This window comes from Excalfactoria chinensis, chromosome 1 (assembly GCF_039878825.1).
Source record: "Excalfactoria chinensis isolate bCotChi1 chromosome 1, bCotChi1.hap2, whole genome shotgun sequence".
NCBI classification, from domain to species: domain Eukaryota; kingdom Metazoa; phylum Chordata; class Aves; order Galliformes; family Phasianidae; genus Excalfactoria; species Excalfactoria chinensis.
Window position 1 is genome coordinate 13,068,383 of NC_092825.1, and position 22,447 is coordinate 13,090,829.

Genomic DNA, 22,447 nt, shown 5'->3' on the forward strand with positions numbered 1-22,447 from the left:
TTATCTGCTGAGGCAGACGTTACTTCAGTGTGTTTTAGTTTTCCTAGTAGTTGGAGATATTTTTTTTTCTTTTGTAAAATGCTTTATCTGAGAAAGATGTTTCATCTTTTGCTGTAAGTTTGTGAAAGAAAACTCAGTGGGCGGCTTGTGTTTCTAGTGTCTTCCAACCTCTTGGTGAATAATTTCCACTTAAACTCATCTTCACTGTGCAATGTTTAACTGTGAACAAAATACCGATAAGGTACATGGTAGTAAAATGTCATAGAGTCGTAGAGTGATTTGAGTTGAAGGGACCTTAAACATTGTCTAATTCCAACCTCCAGCTTAGAAGTTTTTTTTATGTCCTCAGCTTTGGAGTTTTTTCTTCTGTAGCAAAGTAATAGTTTATATCAGTAGTGCTTGCTTTTAAAATTGGTGTATGTTGTAAGTCTGGTGAGTGGTTTGATTTAGAAAATCATATCTAAAGATATTGGGCTTGAATTCAGATGCACGTTAAATGTCTGTCTTAAGAAACAGGCTTTTGAATTTCAAGGAATGTTTTTAGTGTGAGTCCTTATTCCTCATCATGAAAAAGAGAGGTAGAGGAAAAGGAGTCCAGTCAGATAATTAATCATTTGTTTTGTCATATTCTGCCTTCCCTAGAACTTGGTAGGATAGAGTTCTGTTCGTACACTTTATGGTGTCTTGATCTCTATGAAAATCCACTTCCGTTAATACCAACAGCATCAAAAAAAGAGGAATCATTGTTTGATTAAATAGAAACAAGAGCAAGTCACTGTGGCAGAAATACACTGTCAGACTGCTTATCTTCAGTGAAATCCGGGAAGGCTGTTTAAAAGCTCTATTTAAATTATTTAAACATTGGGTTTTGTTTTGTCTTTTCCTTATGTTTGGTTTTGAATTGAAAAGATTACATTTGGAGTGGTTTATATAAAGCAAGTATTTATGACCAAAAATTAAAGGGAAGAGGAAATGTAAAAAACATGTAGCAGGATTGTGACTGGATTGTGTGTACTCATGAGTAAGTACAAAATAACTAAAGAAAAAATGTAGATGAGAATGCAATCAAATGTTTTTATGTTTTGCTAGATTTCTTTTGGCATGGAGTTGGGTGAATATGAACAGCCTGTTGTTATGAGAGATGAAAACAAACGAAGGAGAAGAAGAATGAAACCTCATTGTACATCGAGTAATTTGTCTTCAATGGAACTGATATCCATTGAGTTCATCTTACCTACAAACAATAAGCATACTAAAGTACCGGAAACTGTGTTACTCGAAATAGCTGGAAACTGTACTGTTGAGCAAATGAAAGCACAAATTTGGATGCGTGCAATAGAGATGAGTCAAACCACAGACTTCTACCATGCGTTCACCCCGGATCAGTTTGTTCTTCAGTATCAGAAGAAGGGGCAATGGTATGAAATTTATGATAAACATCAACTATTACAGACATTAGACTGCATACTGTACTGGAAAGTGTTACAGAAGAAAGTAGGCAAGATATATGTGGTCCAGAAACAAAAACCATCAGAAGAAGTTCAGGAATTTCAGCGGCAGCTTAATGATTTAATTGGTTATGATGTTACTGATGTCAGCAATGTGCATGATGATGAACTGGAATTTACCCGACGCAGATTAGTCACTCCACGAATGATAGAGGTAGCCTGTAGAGATCCTAAACTGTACGCAATGCACCCATGGACTACATCTAAGCCGCTCCCAGAATATTTGTTTAAAAAGATCACTAATAATAACATTTTTATAATCATACATAGAGGAACAACGAGCCAAAAAATTAAAGTGTCAATAGATGACACTCCAGATACGATTCTCCAAAGCTTTTTCACAAAAATGGCAAAGAAAAAATCTTTGATGGATATTCCTGAAGATCATAGCGAACTGGATTTTGTTCTTAGGATTTGTGGTAGAGATGAGTACATTATTGGAGACACACCCATCAAGGATTTTCACTGGATAAGACAATGCCTTAAGAATGGGGAAGAAATCCACCTTGTCTTAGACAACCCCCCTGACCCAAGTGAGGATGAGGTACAGAAGGAAGAGTGGCCATTGGTGGATGACTGTACAGGAGTTACAGGATATCACGAACAATTGACAATAGATGGAAAAGATCATGAGAGAGTCTTCACTATCTCTTTGTGGGACTGTAATAGGAAATTCAGGGTGAAAATAATCGGTATCGATATCCCAGTTTTACCAAGAAATACTGATCTTACTGTATTTGTGGAGGCTAACATTCAACATGGGCAACAGCTCCTTTCACAAAGGAGGACTTCCTCGAAGCCTTTTACTGAGGAGGTTCTGTGGAATATTTGGTTGGAGTTTGATATCAAAATCAAGGATTTGCCCAAAGGAGCGCTCCTGAATCTTCAGATATATTGTGGTAAAGCACAGGGATTGTCCACAAAGACAAACCTTCAGTCACATGAATCCCCCAACTCTGATTCAAAATGCAAGACTCAACTTCTCTATTACGTGAATCTTTTATTGATAGATCACCGTTTCCTGCTACGAAGTGGGGAGTATGTTCTCCACATGTGGAAAATCCCTGGCAAAGGGGAAGATCAAGGAAGTATCAATGCAGACAAACTCACCTCAGCAACTAATCCGGATAAAGAAAATTCCATGGCTATCTCTATTGTGCTGGACAAATATTGTCACCCAGTTGCCTTGCCCAAGCACAGGATAACATCTGATTCTCAGGGGGACAGGACACGAGCTGAAATGCCCAACCAGCTTCGCAAGCAACTGGAAGAGATCATAGCAACTGACCCTCTTAATCCACTTTCTCCTGAGGACAAAGAACTGTTGTGGCACTTTAGATATGAAAGCATAAAGCACCCCAAGGCATACCCTAAGCTGCTTAGCTCTGTCAAATGGGGACAACAAGAAATAGTGGCCAAAACATACCAGTTGCTAGCTAAAAAGGAGGTGTGGGATCAAAGCACTTTAGATGTTGGACTCACAATGCAGCTTCTGGACTGTAACTTTTCTGATGAAAATGTACGAGCAATGGCAGTTCAAAAACTCGAAAGTTTAGAAGATGATGATGTTCTTCATTACCTTTTGCAACTTGTGCAGGTAAGGTGTATTCGTATTTTTGATCTCTGGCTTCTGAGAATATTTACATTACCATATAACTATTCCCATGCCAGTGAACAACCCTGTTTTTGAAGCCTTCAGTGTTTAATCAAAGCAGTGCTAGTGACCAAACTAACCCAAAACTCATTTTCTACTTTTACCTTCTGTCTGTATCGTTATTTTGGTATTACCATTGCTTTGTGCCTTACAGTTTGCATCTTGTATCTACAGTGATATCTTATGTTGGCAATGCTTAACGTGGCTGTGGTGGGAGCAAATCCTTACTGTGCTCTCTCTAATGCTGTTCTTGTCAGGTCTGAGTGATGCTGCACTGATGAGCTGTTGGTCATCTTTACCAACACTGAGAAAGAAAGTAAAGGCAGATGTTAACACAGCAAAGGCCTGAATAAAAATCTGGGGCTGGGTTTCAGGATCTGGAATGACCATTCTGTTATATAACATGTGGCAGCACTGTCAGTCATGGACTGCTAAGGGGACCAAACTTATCTAGAAGGATTTAAAATAATTAAAAAGCAAATAAAAGTTTGTTATCCATAGATGAAACTAATTCATTCCGGGAAGTTGATTTTTAAAAAACGGTGTTTTAAATGGAAGCGAATCAGCACTGTATTTATTTGAAGTGCTTTGTGTGCAGTCTGCTAGATGAAACGTCTGGAAAGTTGGCATCGTTTGTACAAGCAAATGGGTTTGTTTTTCACAGAGTGGGGCTGGAGCTGGACTGGCTGTCGGTGGCAGAGTCCTATGGCCTCTGGGAGGTGGGACCTGCAGTCAGCGCTGTGGCTTCCTGAGCCTGGCCAGTCTCTGGGTCGCGTGCGGGGCTGTCAGCCTGCACAGCAGGAAATGCTTTATTCAAAGAACCAGAGGACAGAATTGGCATTAAAAAACAAAAAACAACCCCTCCCCTTCAGCCTCACCCCCCAGAAAATAAAAAAAAAGGGAAGCGTAAACTGGAAGTTGGTAGGATGGGGATTGGACACTTCGGATTTCCATGTGTTCAGAGGGCCCTGGTTGCTGTAAAAATAAAGTTGATTTTTCAGACCTAGCTGCACACTGGCAGTGCCTTAAAGAAACCTTGTTAGCCTTGTCTTCACTTGTCTGAAGATGAGGCTCCCCAGGCAGAATTTGTGAGCTTAGCATTAGCCAAAGGAACCGCCGTGGTTGCTTCCCCAGACCTCCCACATTGCTGGGCTGGATCCGCTCGGCTGCGGCTCTGCAGTCTGCACGCAGCTCAGCAATTTCATTCTCCTCTGTACCTAAATTAGAGCGTGGGATGGTGACTGGTCCGTGTCAAAGTGCCTAAGAGAAGGGGGGAAATACTCTTATTAAAATTTCTTTTTGAGATAATTTGCTTTCGGGAGAGAGTTTTAAAGCGAATAAATCGCTCTAAAGGTAAATTAAATGAGTGTAATGTAATTTCACAGTAGTTTAATTTCACCATGTCATTTTTAGTAAGAAATTTATCCAGATGTCAAAATACTGTCATCCCCAGAAGGGTAAAAATACTAAGTCCCAGCCTTTACCTCTCGGCTGCTCCCTTGGATTCTCTTCCATGGTTGATTGCAGGGCACAAACCTTTGGCACCACACAGCCAAGTATTGACACCGCGTATTTTCTGTGAATGAGTGGATGCTTGGCGGTCCTCTGGAGGACATCTTGGATTTCTCTTGAAAACAGTCATGACTTCTCACATGCATGCCTTTAGGAAAGCTTTACAGCTTTTTTCTCTGTGCATGGTGTGTACCCATCCTACATCCCAGTGTAGGTGGGAATCATGTTATTTTCCACCTAGTATATCCCAAACAGAAGTAGCTACGCCATGAGTAAATCCACTGAGCATCCAATAGAAGTCTGTGGCTCTCTGTGGTAAAATGTAGCAAAGATGATTAAATCACAGCAAAATTCCTTTAAAAGTAAATACCAGTGAAGAAAACTGCACAACTGTTATGTGTCAAGCCCTCCCATTGGTGAGCTGACCCAGAGAAGGTCCAGGAAGGAAAATCCTGTCAGGCTTTTTCTCATGTCTAGCTTTTATTATTAATATTCAAATGCTTGTAATTTTCTCTATGCAGGAAAAAAAAAAAAAAAAAAAAAAAAAAAAAAAAAAAAATCTTTTTTAAAATAATTATTTCCAAGCATAATAAGGACAGTCATAAAACTTTTTTTTCTTTTTAAGTATCTCTTAAGTTGAAATTAGTTTACAGCGTTAAGGTAAGGAAGCTTTGTTTTGAAGCAGTGGCCAGGCCTTCGGCTCTGTTTCATCCTGAAGTTGTTTTTCAGGTATGTGAAAGAAGAACATTCAGCAGAATGTATACCAGAATAAGGTCTTTAATTGCCTTCCTTGGACCTGTAAGCAAATCCATTTGAATGTATGTAATAGTCATTGCTTTGGGGTTCCTTATGGCAGTGAAAATAAGTTTTTATTAAAAAACACAATGCCTCATCATCTCACATGTGAAGGAAAGGTTCTGTATCTTTTACGATCAGCTTAAGATTGTGAGTTCTTATTATCTTTCCTAAGTAAGTGGCTGTTGTTTGGGTGAATCAAACTATTGGAGAGTTAGTGTTGATATTAATGAAGGTAGAACTCCGTGCTGCAGTACGTTTAGGAGATATTTGATGAATTCACTGTAGCTCTGCTGGTGGCTTGCTTGCTTCCTTGCAAGCTGCAGAACACAGTGATCTTGAAAGAGCTGTTACACTGCGCTGCGTAGCTATCCCTGAGGGTTTGTGTACTGTGATGCTTCTCAAAGCTGAGCATGCTGCATGCACCAGGCTCTGCACATCCCTTTTGGTTGTTCTTAATCAACCCACTGCCACATCCTGACTGTTCCCAGAACTTAAAACCATTCAGCAACCCCTCTATCCACACAGTGGATTTTCTGACTCTCTTCCAGGGCTTGTTTGCTACTACTTTCACTTTCTGTGTTTCCATGCCTACCTTTCGTCCCCTTTAGCCTCAGATTGATCCTCCTGGAAGTTCGTGTCCTTCGGTCAACAGGAAAGAAGCAGATGGAGAAAGCATTTGGAGGAGCCACCAGGATACCCATCACAACTTAGGGCCCAACCCAGGACATGGGTTAGGTTTTGTTTTATAGACTGATTCACTTGGTTATTGTGGTGAGGGTGAGAATAACAGAACAAAATTCCTGAGACTTAAAACATTATTGACTTTTTTTCCCACCCCATTTTGGCAGTGTCTTGGCAATGTCTGTGGACTTAGTGCAGGGGAGGGGCTGTTGGAAGAAAAAATGTCTATCTGTGCTCACAGAACCATTGAAGAAAGCAGCTCTGCTTAAGTCTTTTTAGCTGCTCTATCCTATAGAATAGTATTTGTATCAGAGCTGCTCTTCTGTGGTCCTCTGGGACTGAGGGTCAGAGTGCCTCAGATAAGGGGCACTGATAAGCTTCTCCTCTACTGCTGCTGTGGGAGCTGGGGCACCCAGCAGGGAGCCCTGCTGCGTGTCTTGAGGTACTTACTGCCTGCAGGCAGAAATGGTGTGCTCTTACTGAGCGTTTTAAAGAATAATTACAAATACATTAGTTCATTTAGCAGTAGTCTTTTCAAGCATTCTCTGTGTTGGTCAGACTGCAGACTGTTTTCTCCTCTTGCTAGGTTTTCCTACAGATTTCTGTGTTGTTAGCTTGGCCTTGCCTTGCTTGTCAAAGAATTACAGAATGGTTTGGTTTGGGAGGGACTTTAAAGCCCACCCAGCCCCACCTCCTGCCATGGGCTGGCTGCCCCCCACCAGCTCAGGCTGCCCAGGGCCCCATCCAACCCGGCCCTGAGCTCCTCCAGGGGTGGAGCACCCACAGCTCTATGGGCAGCTGTGCCAGGGCCTCACTGCCCTCTGAGTGAAGAACTTCCTTCTAGCATCTAACCCAGATCTCCTGTCTTTTTAGTTTGAAGTCCTTCCCCTGTTCATCACTATTAGACTGTGTAAAAAGTTGGCCCTCTCCTGCTTATAAGCTTCCTTCAAGTACTGGAAGGCCTCAGTGGTCTTCTCCAAGCTGAACAAGCCCAACTCCTCCAGCATGTCTTCACAGGAGAGGTGCTCCAGCCCTCTGATCATTTTTAGTGGCCCACCTATGAACCCTTTCCAAGAGCTCCATGTCCTTCCTATGCTGGGGGCCCCAGGCCTGGATGCAGTACTGCAGATGGGGCCTCACGAGGGCACAGCAGAGGGGGGCAGTCACCTCCCTTGCCCTGCTGGCCCCACATTGCTTGTTGCATTAATCTGAAAAGAACCTATTGCAGATAAAAGGTGCTTGCTGAATCCAGCATAGAAGTATTGCTTTGTTATCTCATCTTCTTTTCCTCAAACAAACTGTTTTGTTATGCTCTTTCTTACAGCAGTGTGTTATGTACATGTGATCTGTAAAGTGTAAAAGGACCTTATGTATGTTACTAACATGTCTTCTCTGTATTGCTCAGGCTGTGAAATTTGAGCCGTATCATGACAGTGCATTAGCCAGATTTCTGCTGAAACGGGGTTTAAGAGTAAGTATTTAAATACAGCCTACTCATGCCAAGTTACTGCTAGTAGTATCTCAAGGAATTGTCATGTGTGCTAATTGTAATGTCTTTCTTCACCATCAGAACAAAAGAATCGGTCACTTCTTGTTTTGGTTTTTAAGAAGTGAGATTGCCCAATCTATGCACTACCAACAGAGGTTCGCTGTGATCCTTGAAGCCTATCTTAGGGGCTGTGGAAAAGCAATGCTGCACGATTTCATGAAACAGGTTCAAGTCATTGAATTGTTGCATAAAGTCACAATGGAGATAAAATCAGTTTCTGCGGAAAAATATGATGTCACTTCTCAAGGTACTTATTAACAGACACTTCTTTGTTTGTAATAGTATTGTTCTTTTCCATTTAGCTGTGAAATCTAGGCATCAGATTGTGTAGGTTATTTAAAAATCATGGATATATTACAGACATATTTCCATTCCTTGATTTATCTTCTTAAGCCTCATGCCATGCAACTGGAAAGTTAGAAGTTTGTGCATAATTCTTAGCTGAATGCCTGCACTGAGAAATAGAAGCAACCCAGGACACAAGTATTTATTGGAAATACAGGGCAAAAAATGGCACTCGCAAAGAAACACAGCCTTACCCCAGTACCTGCACAACTGCAAGAGCAGTGGGGAGGAGTTCAGGGCAGTCTCTGCTAGACCACAGGTAGCTGGTGGATCAGCCCTGGATATACAGGGAACATCTTTGGTGCTGTGCAGTGCAATGAATAGGAGTCCTGTGAGACACAGATGTGACATTGTTATTTTCAGTTCCTGTAAGCACTGCTTTGGCCCCACGCTAGGGTTATGCAATGCCTGTTTACCTCTGGATTTTCCTGCCTTTTTTTTTTTTAATTATTTTTTTATTTTTTTCAAGTGGCTTCCTTAAAAGCATTTTTATTAGGATTCCTGTTAGTTGCTCCGATTTAGGACTAAGTGCAAGAGACATGGCAATAATAAATTCTAAAAGCTATAAAATTTGGGATAGAGATGTACCAGTTCTTCCTACACGGTCAGACCAGTGTTCTAGGCCACAGAGTCCTTGCTTCAAAAGTTGTTCTTGTTCTGGTAACTGGGAAGTGACTGGTGTGGTATTTGAGATGCAGCTGTTTTTACAGACCTTGTCTTGGGAAGCAAGGAATCCACTGAGGAGCTGACGGTTGTGCTTACCAACTCCTGGGAGGTATTCTTCAGGGCTAGAGGTTTCCGTATCAAAAACATGGTATAAATACAGAGCATTGGGTAGGCCTTTTTATTAAAGTAGTTTGTATTGGATGAAAAATAAATTTATTTGTGATTGCATAAAGTGTAAAGGGAATGTGCATTTGTTCTGTGATATATGATATGCTATCGGTTACATTACCACGTAGTGTGGATTTCAAGACTCACTGAATGCCTATACAGCATTTTTTTCTAAACACCATTTTAAATCTATTTAAAAGTGCTATATAATCTAAACAGATTTGGTCAGATCCCCGTGTTTCTGAAAGGAACTTAGAGCCTTCCAGGTGTACTTATCTGTAACAGCAGTGGTTTCCTTAACACATTATATTTGAAGAATATGTGGAGTAGAAGAAAAGTTTCAAGAGAAAGCAATCACTTTAGCACCCACCAGATTTTGAAATGGATGAACGTCTGCATTTAATCTACAGCAGAGCAGTTAAAGAGGTTTTATGTAATTGACATTTCCACTGAATAAGGCTTCCATTCAGACTGTCCTACAAATGATAGATGTAGTTTAATTTCTTCTCAGATTGCTGAGGATGTGACTTTTTCTGTAGGTATCCTAAGCTTCTTGATTTTTTAAGTCTATTTGCTACACTTTCTTTTTTTAGTTTATTGCTTCTTTTTCTTCCATATCATTTCTATTCTCTTATTTTTTCGTGTTTTAAGTCTGAATGCTTTAAACTGTTTTATTTCGTTCTCTTATGCAGTCTCATCTAATTTTTATATATGTATTTTGTCTTCCCTCAGTGCTTGTGTTTTTTTTATTTTATAATAAACTTCTTTAAGGCCTATGGTGTCTTCCAGTAGCAATCATGTCATCAAACTTACATTCACTTTAGTTGTAATCTCTTTCTTTATATTGAAAATGTAGCAAGTAATAAATAAGTTCTTAAGAATACAGCAGTACCAGCTTGTATCAGGTTGTCTGCTTTCATCCCCGTGCTGTTAGATGATTTGTCATCCCTATATGTGCAGCTGTTTCTTCTCCTAAAGAAGAAACATTTCTTTTAAAATATGTAGTACTTTGTTCTTAAGCTAGGTCAATGTGGAAATTGGTTTAGGAAGTGCTTTGACCCGTGTCAACTAACACCTAAGTTTTACACGTTTCAGTTGGTCAGTATGCAGTTTTCAAGTTCCATTGACTGACATTATGAGAACACTTACTGAAATCAAGCTAGATTTGTGTAAGGGATCAGTAGTTAAATTTTAGAAGGCTTTTGCATGCCTTAGGTTATCACAATCTAGTTTATTCTTAGGAAGGTCATCTAAGGAGGGAATGGTTTTAAACTGAGACAGAGGAGGTTTAGGTCAGGTACTAGGAGGAAGTTTTTCACTCAGAGAGTGTTGACACACTGGATCAAGTTGCCCAAGGAGGCTGTGGATGCCCCATCCCTGGAGGCATTCAAGGCCAGGCTGGATGTGGCTCTGGGCAGCCTGGTCTGGTGGTTCATAACCCTGCACATAGCAGAGGGGTTGAAACTAGGTGATCATTGTGGTCTCTTTCAACCCAGGCCATTCTATGATTCTATGATTCTAATTATATTGTTCACTTATTAGCTTCTGTATCTCACTTTTAATTAATTTTTTATTTTTACCAGATTAGATATCACATCAGTCACCAAACTTCCTTTTTACTGTAATATGAGATTTACAAAGCTGCAACAAGAAAACTTAAATAAGAACTTCAGCGTATCTGTGTTTGAATTCCTTATGACTACGCTATACAGCACTGCATGAATTCAGAAGCTGTGAATCTGGCTGTAGGGGCAGTGAGATAGATAGGTGAAAATAGTATTAGTAAATGCAAGGTACTGTCAGTTTCCCCTTCCTTCTCAGCCTTTGAGGGAGATATTTGAGCATTTCTTTGGCAGTAATAAGGGAAATATATAAATGTATATATACATTCTCTATTGTGTTGTGTCATTTTATTTTTTTAAATGAAAGTTGAGTTTTTGATGTAATCTCTTCAACCCTGAAGATGGAGTTTTCAGAGGAATATCAAGCACTGTGTGGTTTTGCTGTTGTGTAGAGGGACCATGAGTTGGGAGGTGCTTGAAGACTTTTGGGATCTGAAACAGCTCATTAATCATGGATGTTAAAGAGCTTTCCTCCTTTCCTCAAAACAAAGTGTCTTTAAAGAAAGCAGTTTTACAAGTAGTTAAATAGAGGATTTGTTTTTAGCTAAATCACAAGTTAATAAGTTCTATTAGCTATAATGCTTCCAACTTTTGATTTTAGTGTGTTTTCTTGCTTGCAATTGCAGTTATTGCGCAGCTTAGACAAAAACTTGAAAAACTACAGGGCAGCAAACTTCCAGAAAGTTTTAGAGTCCCATATGACCCTGGGCTAAGAGCAGGAGCTCTGGTGGTAAGTACAGTTTGAGTTTCTACTCATGCTTTTGGAATAAAAAAGATCCTATCTGCAAGTATGTTTCCTTTGGTAAAAACATCCAAAGGTCTTATTTCACTGTGAATGTGATGACATCTGATGGCGTCTAAAAAGGTTTCTACCAAAAGCCAATAGCATTTTCCTAAGTGTGATTAAATGCCACCATACACCAAAACAAACAAACAAACAAACCTCTTAAAAAATTCTAATCACTATCAGTTAAATTGAGAACTGAACAGGTGGCTGATTTCTGTTTATATTGAATGCCTGTAGAAAACTGTTTCAGCAGACTTCAGAGGTTTTGAGATGTTCAGTTTGTCTTCCTACTTTCCTTGTCTTACCTGAAAGATGTGCCTGACCTTCACATGTCCTTTAGGTTTATTTGAGACCTTGATCTTACTAACACAAGCGTTTACCTATTTCTGATTTTTTCTGTATCTCTGCTGGCTGCGTTGCTTTTATTAAAAAACACATTAGCATAGAACATCGCTATGCTGTGTGAACTTTGGGTAAAAACACACAATGAAAGCTTTTAGGATGCACCTGATATGCAGCCTACAAGAAAGGAATCCTTTGATTTTTCTCTTAGCTAAGAACAGATGAACTGTCCAGCTTAAGGAACTGCCAGTCAGTAGGGTGCTCATCTAGGTGACTGATAATTGCTTTCCAAATCTGCCCATGTTTCTGTTAAATAAGCCCATGGCTTGGTAGACAGCCTGTAGGCCAGTCTGCCTCAAATTGAAAGAGCTGAACGCCTCCCAGCTGAGGACCGTAGAGGTCCGTAGAGTCTGTACAGAAGTCAATTGAAACAATATTTACTCAGGAATACGACATTTCTGATAACTTCAGAAACTTAATTTAAATAATTATAAATTTCTGTAGGTTTATACATATTTAACTTTTAAATTTTATTTCTTTAACTTTTTGACCAAAAAAAAAGAAAAAAAGGATTTCAAAATAAAATATCTTTGAGGCTTTTCTAGTTCTCCTTTACTTAGGAAGTGGACAGCCCTTCCAGGGCCTTCTTAGGTACGCAAAGCAACTGGTTTGCACAGGAAAGTAGCTATGTTCAAAAATTGATGCAACCGTTTTGTTTGTTTTTTTTTCCTTTAAACTTTACGAACAGAAATGTTTGATGCAACATTTGATATTGGCAAGCTTTAATTTTGTCTTCGTTCTAATAAGTGTTACTTGTCCATAAGCTTAAAATCCTCACAGCCCGAAATTGGGATAGTCTAAACCATATATTAGTAGCAAAACTGGTGTTTCAAGTAAGTTCAAAAACTCAACAGTTTTTTTCCCCTTTTAATAGAAATAGTGATAAAAACTGGTTTCTTTTAGAAACTTCATTCTGTGAAACATGGATATTTTGAAATACTCTTTCCTGACACCATCACTTCTGTCAGCTCTCAAACACTGGTATCTAAATGCTTTTATTATTTTAGGTGGTTTTACTGTACACAATTATTCCAGAATAGGAAGTATTTCGTGCCACATTTGTACAAGACATAATTAGTTGAGAATAATACAGTTGGAGTAGTTTCATTGCTGAACTCCTCAAGACTGAAAAATTAGTAAATCTAAATGAGCGTTTATTCTGTTATTTTATGAATTACTGTGTTAAATTACTTTCACAAATGCCATTTTCCACATGGGTCCGGCTGCACAATTTTCTAAGGAAATTGAGTAAAATCAAGTAGTTTGTAATAACTGAGGTCTCTAAAAGTCACGGAGTAGACAATATGGCAAATTGCATTGGACAACTGTTACTTTCCTGTTTTGCAACGCATCTCAGAATGCTCTGGGAAGTGTTTTCCAGTTATTTCAGAAGCTCTTGGCTTTTGTCCTGGCTTAAAAGTTCTTTCTGTCTGAAGCAGATTTACAAGTTAAAGTCAGTTGCAGAGAGTCAAAGCTTATGTTTCCCTTCATCATGGGCAGTGTTAAAAACTGCAGATTCAGTAAGGTTTACTCTGGCAATGGAACACCATTCTTTTATGTGTTTTCAGTGTGTTTCTTGTGGTCTTACTGGCTGGAAGTTGGTAAACTGCTCTCCAGCTGATGTATATAAAAAGGTTGGTGTGCTGATGTTGGAGCACATTGCCTAACGATACACGTGTCTTTCACAGATAGAAAAATGTAAAGTAATGGCATCCAAGAAAAAGCCCCTCTGGCTTGAGTTTAAATGTGCAGATCCAACCGCTCTATCAAATGAAACCATAGGTATCATCTTTAAACACGGAGATGACCTCCGTCAGGACATGCTTATTTTACAGGTAAGATAGCTTAAATGCTGTATTGTAGGAATAAATTGAATGTGTAAATATCTCTAAATTGTTTTACTTTTCAGAGGAGTACATGCTGTCCACACAGAATAGGAGGCTTTCATTTTTAAGCTGTATGACAAGCTCATAGCAAAATAGGATCTTCTTTTTTGTAGTGCTGTGTTTTAAGTTACTATTACCTTTTTTTCCTGCCATATTCCACACAAACTTAATATTTTGGTTTTCTAGAGAAGAAATCTGTTATTTAGTGCAAGATGGCTTGTTTTTCTGATGAAGGTGGTTGTTTTTTTTTGTTGATCTATGTGGTAGGTGAAGTTACAAATGGAAAAAAAGTGGTAGATAGCTTTGCTGTAGTAATATTTCAGTGGTTACTCTGACAAATGGGGCTGTTAGCGTTTGCAGGGATATTTATGGGGGAAAATGGGTGTACTCATTAATATGTTCAATCTCAGATCACGTAGAAATCATAAAAGACACTTATTAATACCTTCTAAGCAGTAAAGATTGCCCAGTCACAGAACAGGTTAGGAAATAAAAGCCCCGATTCTGTAACTGATAATCTTGAATGGTTGCACACTTTCTGTGTTCTGTGACACAAAATAGACAAATAAGTTTAGTCTCATGTCAGAAGTCTGGGCAGTGTTATTTGTCTGAGTAATAAATAATGTCTGAACAATGCAGGTTAGGTGCTGGGAAGAAATCTTTATGCTTAAAATGATGAAGGCAACTTCAGGTGCCGGAGAAGCTATGGATGTGCTTACTCTGCAGAGAAGGCCGGGTTTGGTGGGGCTCTGGGTAGCATGATATAGTGAAAGGTGTCTTTGCTCATGGCAGAGGACTGAAACTCAGTGATCTTTAAAGTGTCTCCCAACCCAACCCATTCTGTGATTCTTCATTTCTGTGAATTTGTAATAACTTTGTGCATTCCTCTTTGTTTTTACTAGATTCTTCGAATTATGGAATCCATTTGGGAAGCTGAATCCTTGGACCTCTGCTTGCTACCATATGGCTGTATTTCTACAGGGAATAAAATAGGTATGAGGTCACAGTTACTGTAATTAGAAATTCAAAACGTCATAGTTACAGTAAAGGAGAAGTATTCAGTATGCTTTGCAGTCCTGAAACCAGCATCAATTTCTCTGCCTTTCTGTGAGCAGCCTTCATTTGTCTCTTAGCTGTAGTTTCTGCCCTTCTGATGGATGTCTTTATACTGCTGGACTAGCTTAAGTGATTATGCTTCCTTTGCTAATCCAACTGCTTGGATCCAGCTTTAAGTTTCTCTTTAATGACAATATTTGATATGAAATAGTGATGAAAGCAAGTGACTTCCTCAAGATGTGTTTTAATGTGCTAATAAAGATGAAATAGAGAAAAGAGTTAAAATAGAAAAATATTTGTGTTTTTTCCTGACCTGAATCTTCATACCCTATGCTTCCAAGAAGCAGCAACATCACTTGATGGGGTGTTCAGGCAGTAGTTATCATAAATATGAGTTCATGCGGTGGAGATCATCTATTTAGTAGAGTCCATAATGGGAGAAGTCAAGAGGTTCCTTATGAAATTTCCTGGAGAACTGTGTCATGGTATGTAGAGCAATACGATCAGCTTGGGAGAAGTCCATTTACATCCAGAAATACCGAACTGATACATAATGTATACATCCCGACAGCTCCATGACTCACTGTGTTGGGTTTGCCTGTATTATGCACCCTAGCACATCCATGTTGCCCGTTTTCCCAGTATTCAGATGATACGGAATCGACAGTCACAGTTAATTTTGCTGACCAGTTGTCACACAGCTGGCTGGAGGAAAGCCTCCTCGCTGCAGAAGAAATGTCTGCACCCAAATTAAGCTTTTATGCTGAAAAGAATGCTTTGGCTGACATAAACCATTCATCAGGGAGACAGGTTGGCAAGTACTGCTCTGCCATTTACTCTCATCTTGAACGTGTGTAAAAATTAGCAAGTTTGTTATCTCCTGTCATCTGTGTAGCTGGCAGTACAATAGGAACTGCATGGATTGATAAAATCATTGCAGTATAAATGCTGTCACTTACCTCCCATGATCTCCAGCATTTTAGTCCTTTTATTTATTTATTTATTTTTCGGTATATTTTGCTTTACAGCTCAAGGAGTGATAAGCTGAGTCCCAGTAAAGTCAAGAACTCTTTTGAATAAGTATCTGCAGTGTACTTCCTCTCCAAAACTGCCATGAAACGTTTTTATCATTCTTTCTTTTGGCTTCAAGATCTCTCAGGAGTGCAGAAAGCCCAGCTCACTGCTGCGGTACTTGGTAGTGCAATACATAAGTGTTCCTTTTCTCCCCATATAAGTGTTTGTAAAACTAAAGAAATCATGTTGATAGAATTCTAATAAAGTCAAAGGAAATAGTCATGATATACTAAAATACAAACTACACTTAAACTGTAAATGGCACGGTGTTCTACGTTCTGGAGACATCCACTGCTGCTGCCAAATAGACCTCAGGAGGAGGAACTTTCTTTACAGTGTATCATGGGTCATACCTTACAACAGTCATACCTTACTATCTCTCCCATTGGCGTGGCCATATGTTCGTGGCTTTATGAGGCAGTTTTCACTACTTACTGTGGTGGGTCGCTGCCAAATTTAAATAGCTGGAGTTGGCACATAACGTAAAAGTCACCTGCCTCAGTCCTGCAGATCCCAACAGCACTGTGCTTTTGCTGCTTTCTGCTCCAATGAATGCAGTTTAGTTGAGATCTGTCCCAGTTACTGAAGCCTCCTCAAGGACTAACTGTACCTACTGAAGCCTCCTCTAGGGCTAACTGTACCTACTGAAGGGTGTATCTATTTAGAAGGATCTGCTGGGAGAGGTACACTGTTTGAGCACATAGCTGGAATATTTGCTTAGGCAGAATAAGCTGTACAACATTCTGTCTAGGTTTTGTTCTGCTGTTTTAGCTCTACGGCAGAGAATGATCAGTAAATGGTTGTCATTAGCATCTGCTTTAAAATCTTTAGACTTTTCACACTGCTAAACTACACAGGTATGCTGGGAGAACTTGAAAATACAGTGAGAAGCAGAAGATGTCTGCTGTAACAGCTCTGCTCCCCCAGAGTCAGGAAGCTGTTCACCAGCAGAGGGAGATTTGTGAGCACAGGCAGGAGAAACCTTTCCAACAGCTGGAATGTGATCTGGAGCTCACTCCCAAGAGACAAATAACAGTCCAACAAACACAAACTGAAGTGCAACGCTGTTCGATTTGGTGGTGGTTTTCAGAGGTTGTATTTCCACAGTAGTGTTGTTAAGGGCTCTGGCTGGCTTCAGCTGGGAGTGGGCAAGAGCCAGTGTTGCTTGTAAAATAAATGGATGCTCACAAGCTATTGGAATTGTACAAAAGGTTTAAAAAGCAGAGTTTAAAATATTATTTTGTGTATTTTATATGCTTTGATATAAACTTAATACAAATGCTAATTTCTCCTTTGTTTTCTGCTAGGAATGATTGAAATTGTGAAAGATGCTACAACGATTGCCAAAATTCAGCAAAGTACAGTTGGCAACACTGGTGCATTTAAGGATGAAATACTGAACCAGTGGCTCAAGGACAGATGTGTCATTGAGGAGAAGGTGAGTTCTTTGAGTTCTCCTCTCCTAAAGTGGATGGAGGGGAGGAATGTAAAACACATGGGTTGAAATAAAGACAGTTTAATAGGAAAGAAAAGGAGAAAAAAAAAAAAAAAAAAGAAAAAAAGCATCAAAAAAGATAAGACTGCACAAAACAAGAGATGTACAGTGCTATTGCTCACCACCAGCTGAGTGATGCCCAGCCAGTTCCCAAACAATAAAAGCTCTCCCAAGTTAACTCCCCTGGTTTTACGGTTAAGTACAATGCTGGGATGGAACATTTCTGTGGCCAGTCTGGGTCACCTGTCCTCCTTCTGTCCCCACCCAACTCCTTGTTGGGCTCCTCACTGATAGAGCAGTGTGAGAAGTCAAAAAATCCTTGACTTACTATAAGCACTGCTCAGCAACAACTAAAACATCTGTGTGTTATCAACAGTATTCTCATCCTAAGTCCAAAACACGACACCGTACCAACTACTATGAAGAAGATCCTAGCCAAAACAAGGGCACAGAGTTTTCAAATGCACCCCAATAATTGAGAAGCATAGGGTCCACAGTTGTGTTTAGAGTTGTGTTTCTCACGAGTTTGAAAAATCCATTCATTTTGCTGTACTCAGCTGTGAATGTGAAAGAGCCTTCTGCATCCAGCTGGCAGCTGGGCTTCTGGGTTACAAGATGCTTTAGAAATGACTCCTTTGTCAGTGGTATTTAGAAACGATCCATGAGGAACAGATTGAAAGGACATCCTAAGAACACGGAGAGGCACTGTGGTTTTAGAGGACTGAAGTACAGATTTGGGTACTCATAACTCACAGGTTCAGTGACCTGTTTGAGCTTTATTTTCTCAAAAAGCGTGGACTACTATGTGCTAATTTTATTTGGCCTAGAGAGTACAGCCAGTTCCCACAGCACAGCGAGTGCAGTGCAGGGCTGTGATCTTTATCTCTGCTGTGCAACGGTGTACTTTATAAGACACTTTGTTTGACTTTTGCTTGATACACATCAACAGAAAGACATATTAATCTGGGAATGACTGAAGGAACGTTTCTAACACTGAAACATTTAACATCTCTAAAATTATTTTTAGTTTCAGGCAGCTGTGGAAAGGTTTGTTTATTCCTGTGCTGGCTACTGTGTGGCAACCTTTGTTCTTGGGATAGGAGACAGACACAATGATAACATTATGATCACAGAAACAGGTAAGTCTGTTTTTTTTGGGGGGGATTGCATAGAAACAAGGATTATCTATACCTCACTAGGTTTATGTTTTAATCTAATAAGTAATGCATATAACAGTGAATGAAGGTAAAGAATCCAGTTCTGTCACCACTGCTTTCAAATTCAGATGCTTCTATGGTATTGAAACTTACCATTACCCTTTTTGTGTCTTCATATAAGATCTAGATGCTTATTTGATGGAGTGATAGCATCAGTAGACAAAGGAAGGGCAATTGATAGTGTCTGCCTTGACTTGCGCAAGCCCTTTTATGTGGTCCTGCACCATACCATGCCCTTACTACAAGAAAGACATGGAGAACCTGGAACATGTCCAGAGAAGGGCAATGAAACTGGTGAGGTGTCTGGAGCACACATCTTATGAGGAGTGGCTGAGGGACCTGGGATTGTTTAGTCTGGAGAAGAGGAGGCTCAAGGGAGACCTCTTCAACTTCCTGAAGGGAGGTTGTGATGAGGAGGAGCTTGGCCTCTTCTCCCAGGCAAGAAACAGGAGCTGAAGAAATGGCTGCAAGTTGTACCAGAGGAGGTTTAGATCAGACATAAGGAAAAACTTTTTCTCTCAGACAGTGGTCAGGCACAGGAATGGCTGCCCAGGGAGGTGGTGGAGTTGCCATTCCTGGCAGTGTTCAAGAGGCATCTGCATGAGGAGCTACGAGAAATGATTTAGTACCTTGAGGTAGCAATGGTAATGGGAGGACAGTTGGACTAGATGATCCTGTAGGTCCTTTCCTACCTTGTGATTCTATGATTCTATGAGATATGCTGCTTGGAAGGCCATCAGTATTCTTCTGGGCTGCATCAATAGAGTTGTGGCCAGCAGGGCACAGAAGATGATTGTTGTTTCCCTCTATTCTGCCCTAATGAGGCCCCATCTGGAGTACTGCATCCAGGTCTGGGCCCCCCAGCACAGGAAGGAAATGGAGCTGTTGAAGTGGGTCCAGAAAGGGACCATGAAGATGATCAGGGGGCTGAAGAACCTATCCTATGAAAAAAGACTGAGGGAGTTGGGCTTGTTTAGCTCAGAGAAGAGAAAGTTCCATGAGACCTCATTGTATGGTCTCCCTGTACTTAAATGCAGCTTAATAGCAGGAGGTGGACGGACTGCTTTGAACTAAAAGAGTGGAAATTTAGAAAGAAAATATTTACTCAGAGAGCAGAGAGCCCTGGCACAGCTGCCCAGAGAAGCTGTGGGTGCCCTGAAGGTGCTCAGGAACAGGTTGGATGGGGCCCTGGGAGCCTGAGCTGGTGGGGGGCAGCCAGCCCATGGCAGGGGTTGGGACTGGGTGGGCTTTGAGATTTCCTCTAACCTAAGCCATTCTGTGTTAGTAATGCTGTTCTTTTCCAAGGATAAGTTTGTTACAAACTAAGTAATCTGGCCTTGCAAAACAAATGTTTAAGTCTGAATTTCTGGACAGGCTGGAGAAGTGGGCCCATGAAAACCTAATGAGGTTCAATAAGGCCAAGTGCAGGGTGCTGTGCTTGGGTTGGGGCAATCCCAGGTATTTATACAGCCTGGTGGAAGATCTCCTTGAGAGCAGCCCTGCAGAGAAGGACCTGGGTTTCCTGGTGGACAAGAAGCTGAACATGAGCCAGCAGTGTGTGCTTGCAGCCCAGAAGCCCAACTGTGTTCTGGGCTGCATTAAAAAAGGGGTGGCCAGCAGGGAGAGGGACATGATTGTCCACCTCTGCTCAGCTATTGTGAGGCCCCATCTGCAGTACTGCGTACAGGGCTGGAGCCCCCAGTACAGGAAGGATGTGGAGCTCTTGGAGCAGGACCAGAGGAGAGCCAGTAAGATGATCTGAGGGCTGGAGCACCTCTCCTGTGAGGAAAGGTTGAGAGAACTGAACATGTTTAGCTTGGAGAAGAGAAGGCTCCATGGAGACCTCATTGTGGCCTTCCAGTACTTGAAGGGAGCGTATAAGCAGGAGGGGGAGAAAATGTTTATGAGGGTGAATAGCAATAGGACAAGAGGAAATGGTTTTAAACTGAGACAGGGGAGGCTTAGGTTAGATATTAGAAAGAAGTTTTTCACACAGAGGGTGATGATGCACTGGAACAGGTTGCCCAAGGAAGTTTTGGATGCCCCATCCTTGGAGGCATTCAAGGCCAGGCTGGATGTGGCTCTGGGTGGCCTGGTCTGTTTTGCAGTGCTGCACATAGCAGAGGGGTTGAAACTGGATGATCATTGTGGTCCCTTTCAACCCAGGCCATTTTATGATTATTAAAGATCTAAAAGCCAAAAGGTTTTAAAAGTAGACAGATACTCACTTGTCTGGAGTGTGAGCAGGGTTCTGAGTGGGATTGTATGTGCTATCAGAATTAAATGTTAACGGATTGTGATGGCATCAAAGGAACATAACTGTTCTAGATACCTTTTTAAAAAATCCTAGAAAATAAGTGTACATGGAATGTGGTGTTTTGTTACTGAAGTCTGTGGGATGGTGTGTCACAGGACAAAAATGCCGACAGTTCAAACATGAGCATACTAAATGAAGCGTCAACAATTTAAACATGAGATATTAAAGCATATGAAAGTATGGAGCTAGGCATACTTGTCAAATTGTCAAGAGATTGCATCTTTAATGATTGATCTCACCGGCTGATGAGCCACAGTTGGAGGAGCTGCCAACCTCTTGTATTCTCTGTCACACCATTGTTTGTCTCTTTTGCTGGGCAGCCCTTTTGGGCTGGCCGATGAGAGCTGCCTCAATCTTGTGCAGCTCAGCTAACCTGTGGTTGCCTGAGCACCAGATGTGTTTCTGGAAGGTTGCTGGTCTGTGTGTAGCATACTGTTGTCTACTGAACAGTCTATCCATGTTCTTCAGGAGGATGTTGTCTGGAACATGCACAAGTGACTTAGTGGGTCAGCACAACCAGGTCGGCTGTGAATAGTCCATTGAAATCTTTCAGGACCAGTGTGTGATAAATCAGATTTCTTTGTAGAGGTTGGCTGTGCAGATGTGTTACGGGAGCATTCTATTGTCCTTTTGCCATACCTAAGGAAACAAACCTCTCACTAAATGGCTACGCGCCTCCTGAAAGAACCTGAAGTTTTTTGTGTTACAAACTTTGCCATTACTTCTTTATGGACATCCCAGCAAGGACCCCAAATTGAGCTGCACATGTGAAGGCATTCTATCTGGCCTAAGGAATTCTATTCCAGTTTCATGAGCTCGTTACTTCCTAATTAGTCTTTACATAATGCAAAGAGACAGAAAATACTTCTGGTTTTAGTCAGAAGGCCATATATTTAATATTAATCATATTGCGGTTAAAGTTTTACCAGCTGAAGGCTGGAGAGAGGAAGTACCCTGAAGGCAGAAATGAACTGATTGAAGGCTACAATTAAAAAAAATAAAAATAAAAATTCACCAGAAATCCTTGTGGAAATGAAGACAAGTAAATGCTTTAATTTCAAAACGAATATATTAATATATACAGTACTGTACATATTGTGTACTAGCAGAAAGTGCGTGATAAATCAGTAGAAAGGAGGACAGTAAAGGAAATGTTATTTGTTTGTAGTCAGGAGCAGATTAGCCAGAGTTTAACAGGAGCTGTCTGGAACAACAGAAGGGAGAAGGAGGTGAATGAGAGGTCTGCAGAATACATCAGCACTGGGATAGGTTGTGAGGACTCAGAAGCTGGCTGAAATGCTGGCACATGTAAGGTTGGTACACCTAAGGGTTGCTGTTAAGTGACATCTTATGTCATTTGATGTTTTATCTTCTTATACATATATGCCATTATTTATAAATGCATGTTTTTAAGTGAACATACTCTTTTATCCTTACATCTTGTTTGCCAATGAACCTAATAAGTCAGTCTAAAGAGCAGGAGGCCACGCCAGTTCTACAGGTGTAGCAGCCCTTAAAAGTGAAGTTTTTCATCACTTTTCCAGGCCCTGATACCATACTGCAATCTCAGAGTTATCTGTAGCGTGGGAAACTTATTCTGTGCACTGCGGGAAGGTACATAAACTGTTAAAGAGGTGTGTGAGGAAGAAGCATGTTCTAGTTCCAGAGTTGCTGAGAATTTGTGCCATTATTGACAAACCTTTTCCATGT

General features: G+C 40.5%; 1 protein-coding gene across 3 annotated transcripts in view; it reads left to right on the top strand.

Moving 5' to 3' along the window:
- PIK3CG (phosphatidylinositol-4,5-bisphosphate 3-kinase catalytic subunit gamma) overlaps positions 1–22,447 on the top strand; it is a 33,923-nt gene that overhangs the window by 4,041 nt on the left and 7,435 nt on the right. For all 3 annotated transcript variants that reach the window (XM_072347473.1, XM_072347480.1, XM_072347465.1), the window contains 8 exons: positions 1,090–3,105; positions 7,559–7,624; positions 7,724–7,949; positions 11,130–11,233; positions 13,381–13,527; positions 14,481–14,571; positions 17,016–17,146; positions 18,231–18,342. In XM_072347473.1, coding sequence (XP_072203574.1) covers positions 1,102–3,105; positions 7,559–7,624; positions 7,724–7,949; positions 11,130–11,233; positions 13,381–13,527; positions 14,481–14,571; positions 17,016–17,146; positions 18,231–18,342 — 2,881 coding nt within the window. In that variant the 5' untranslated portion in view covers positions 1,090–1,101. The remainder of the gene's footprint in view (positions 1–1,089; positions 3,106–7,558; positions 7,625–7,723; positions 7,950–11,129; positions 11,234–13,380; positions 13,528–14,480; positions 14,572–17,015; positions 17,147–18,230; positions 18,343–22,447) is intronic.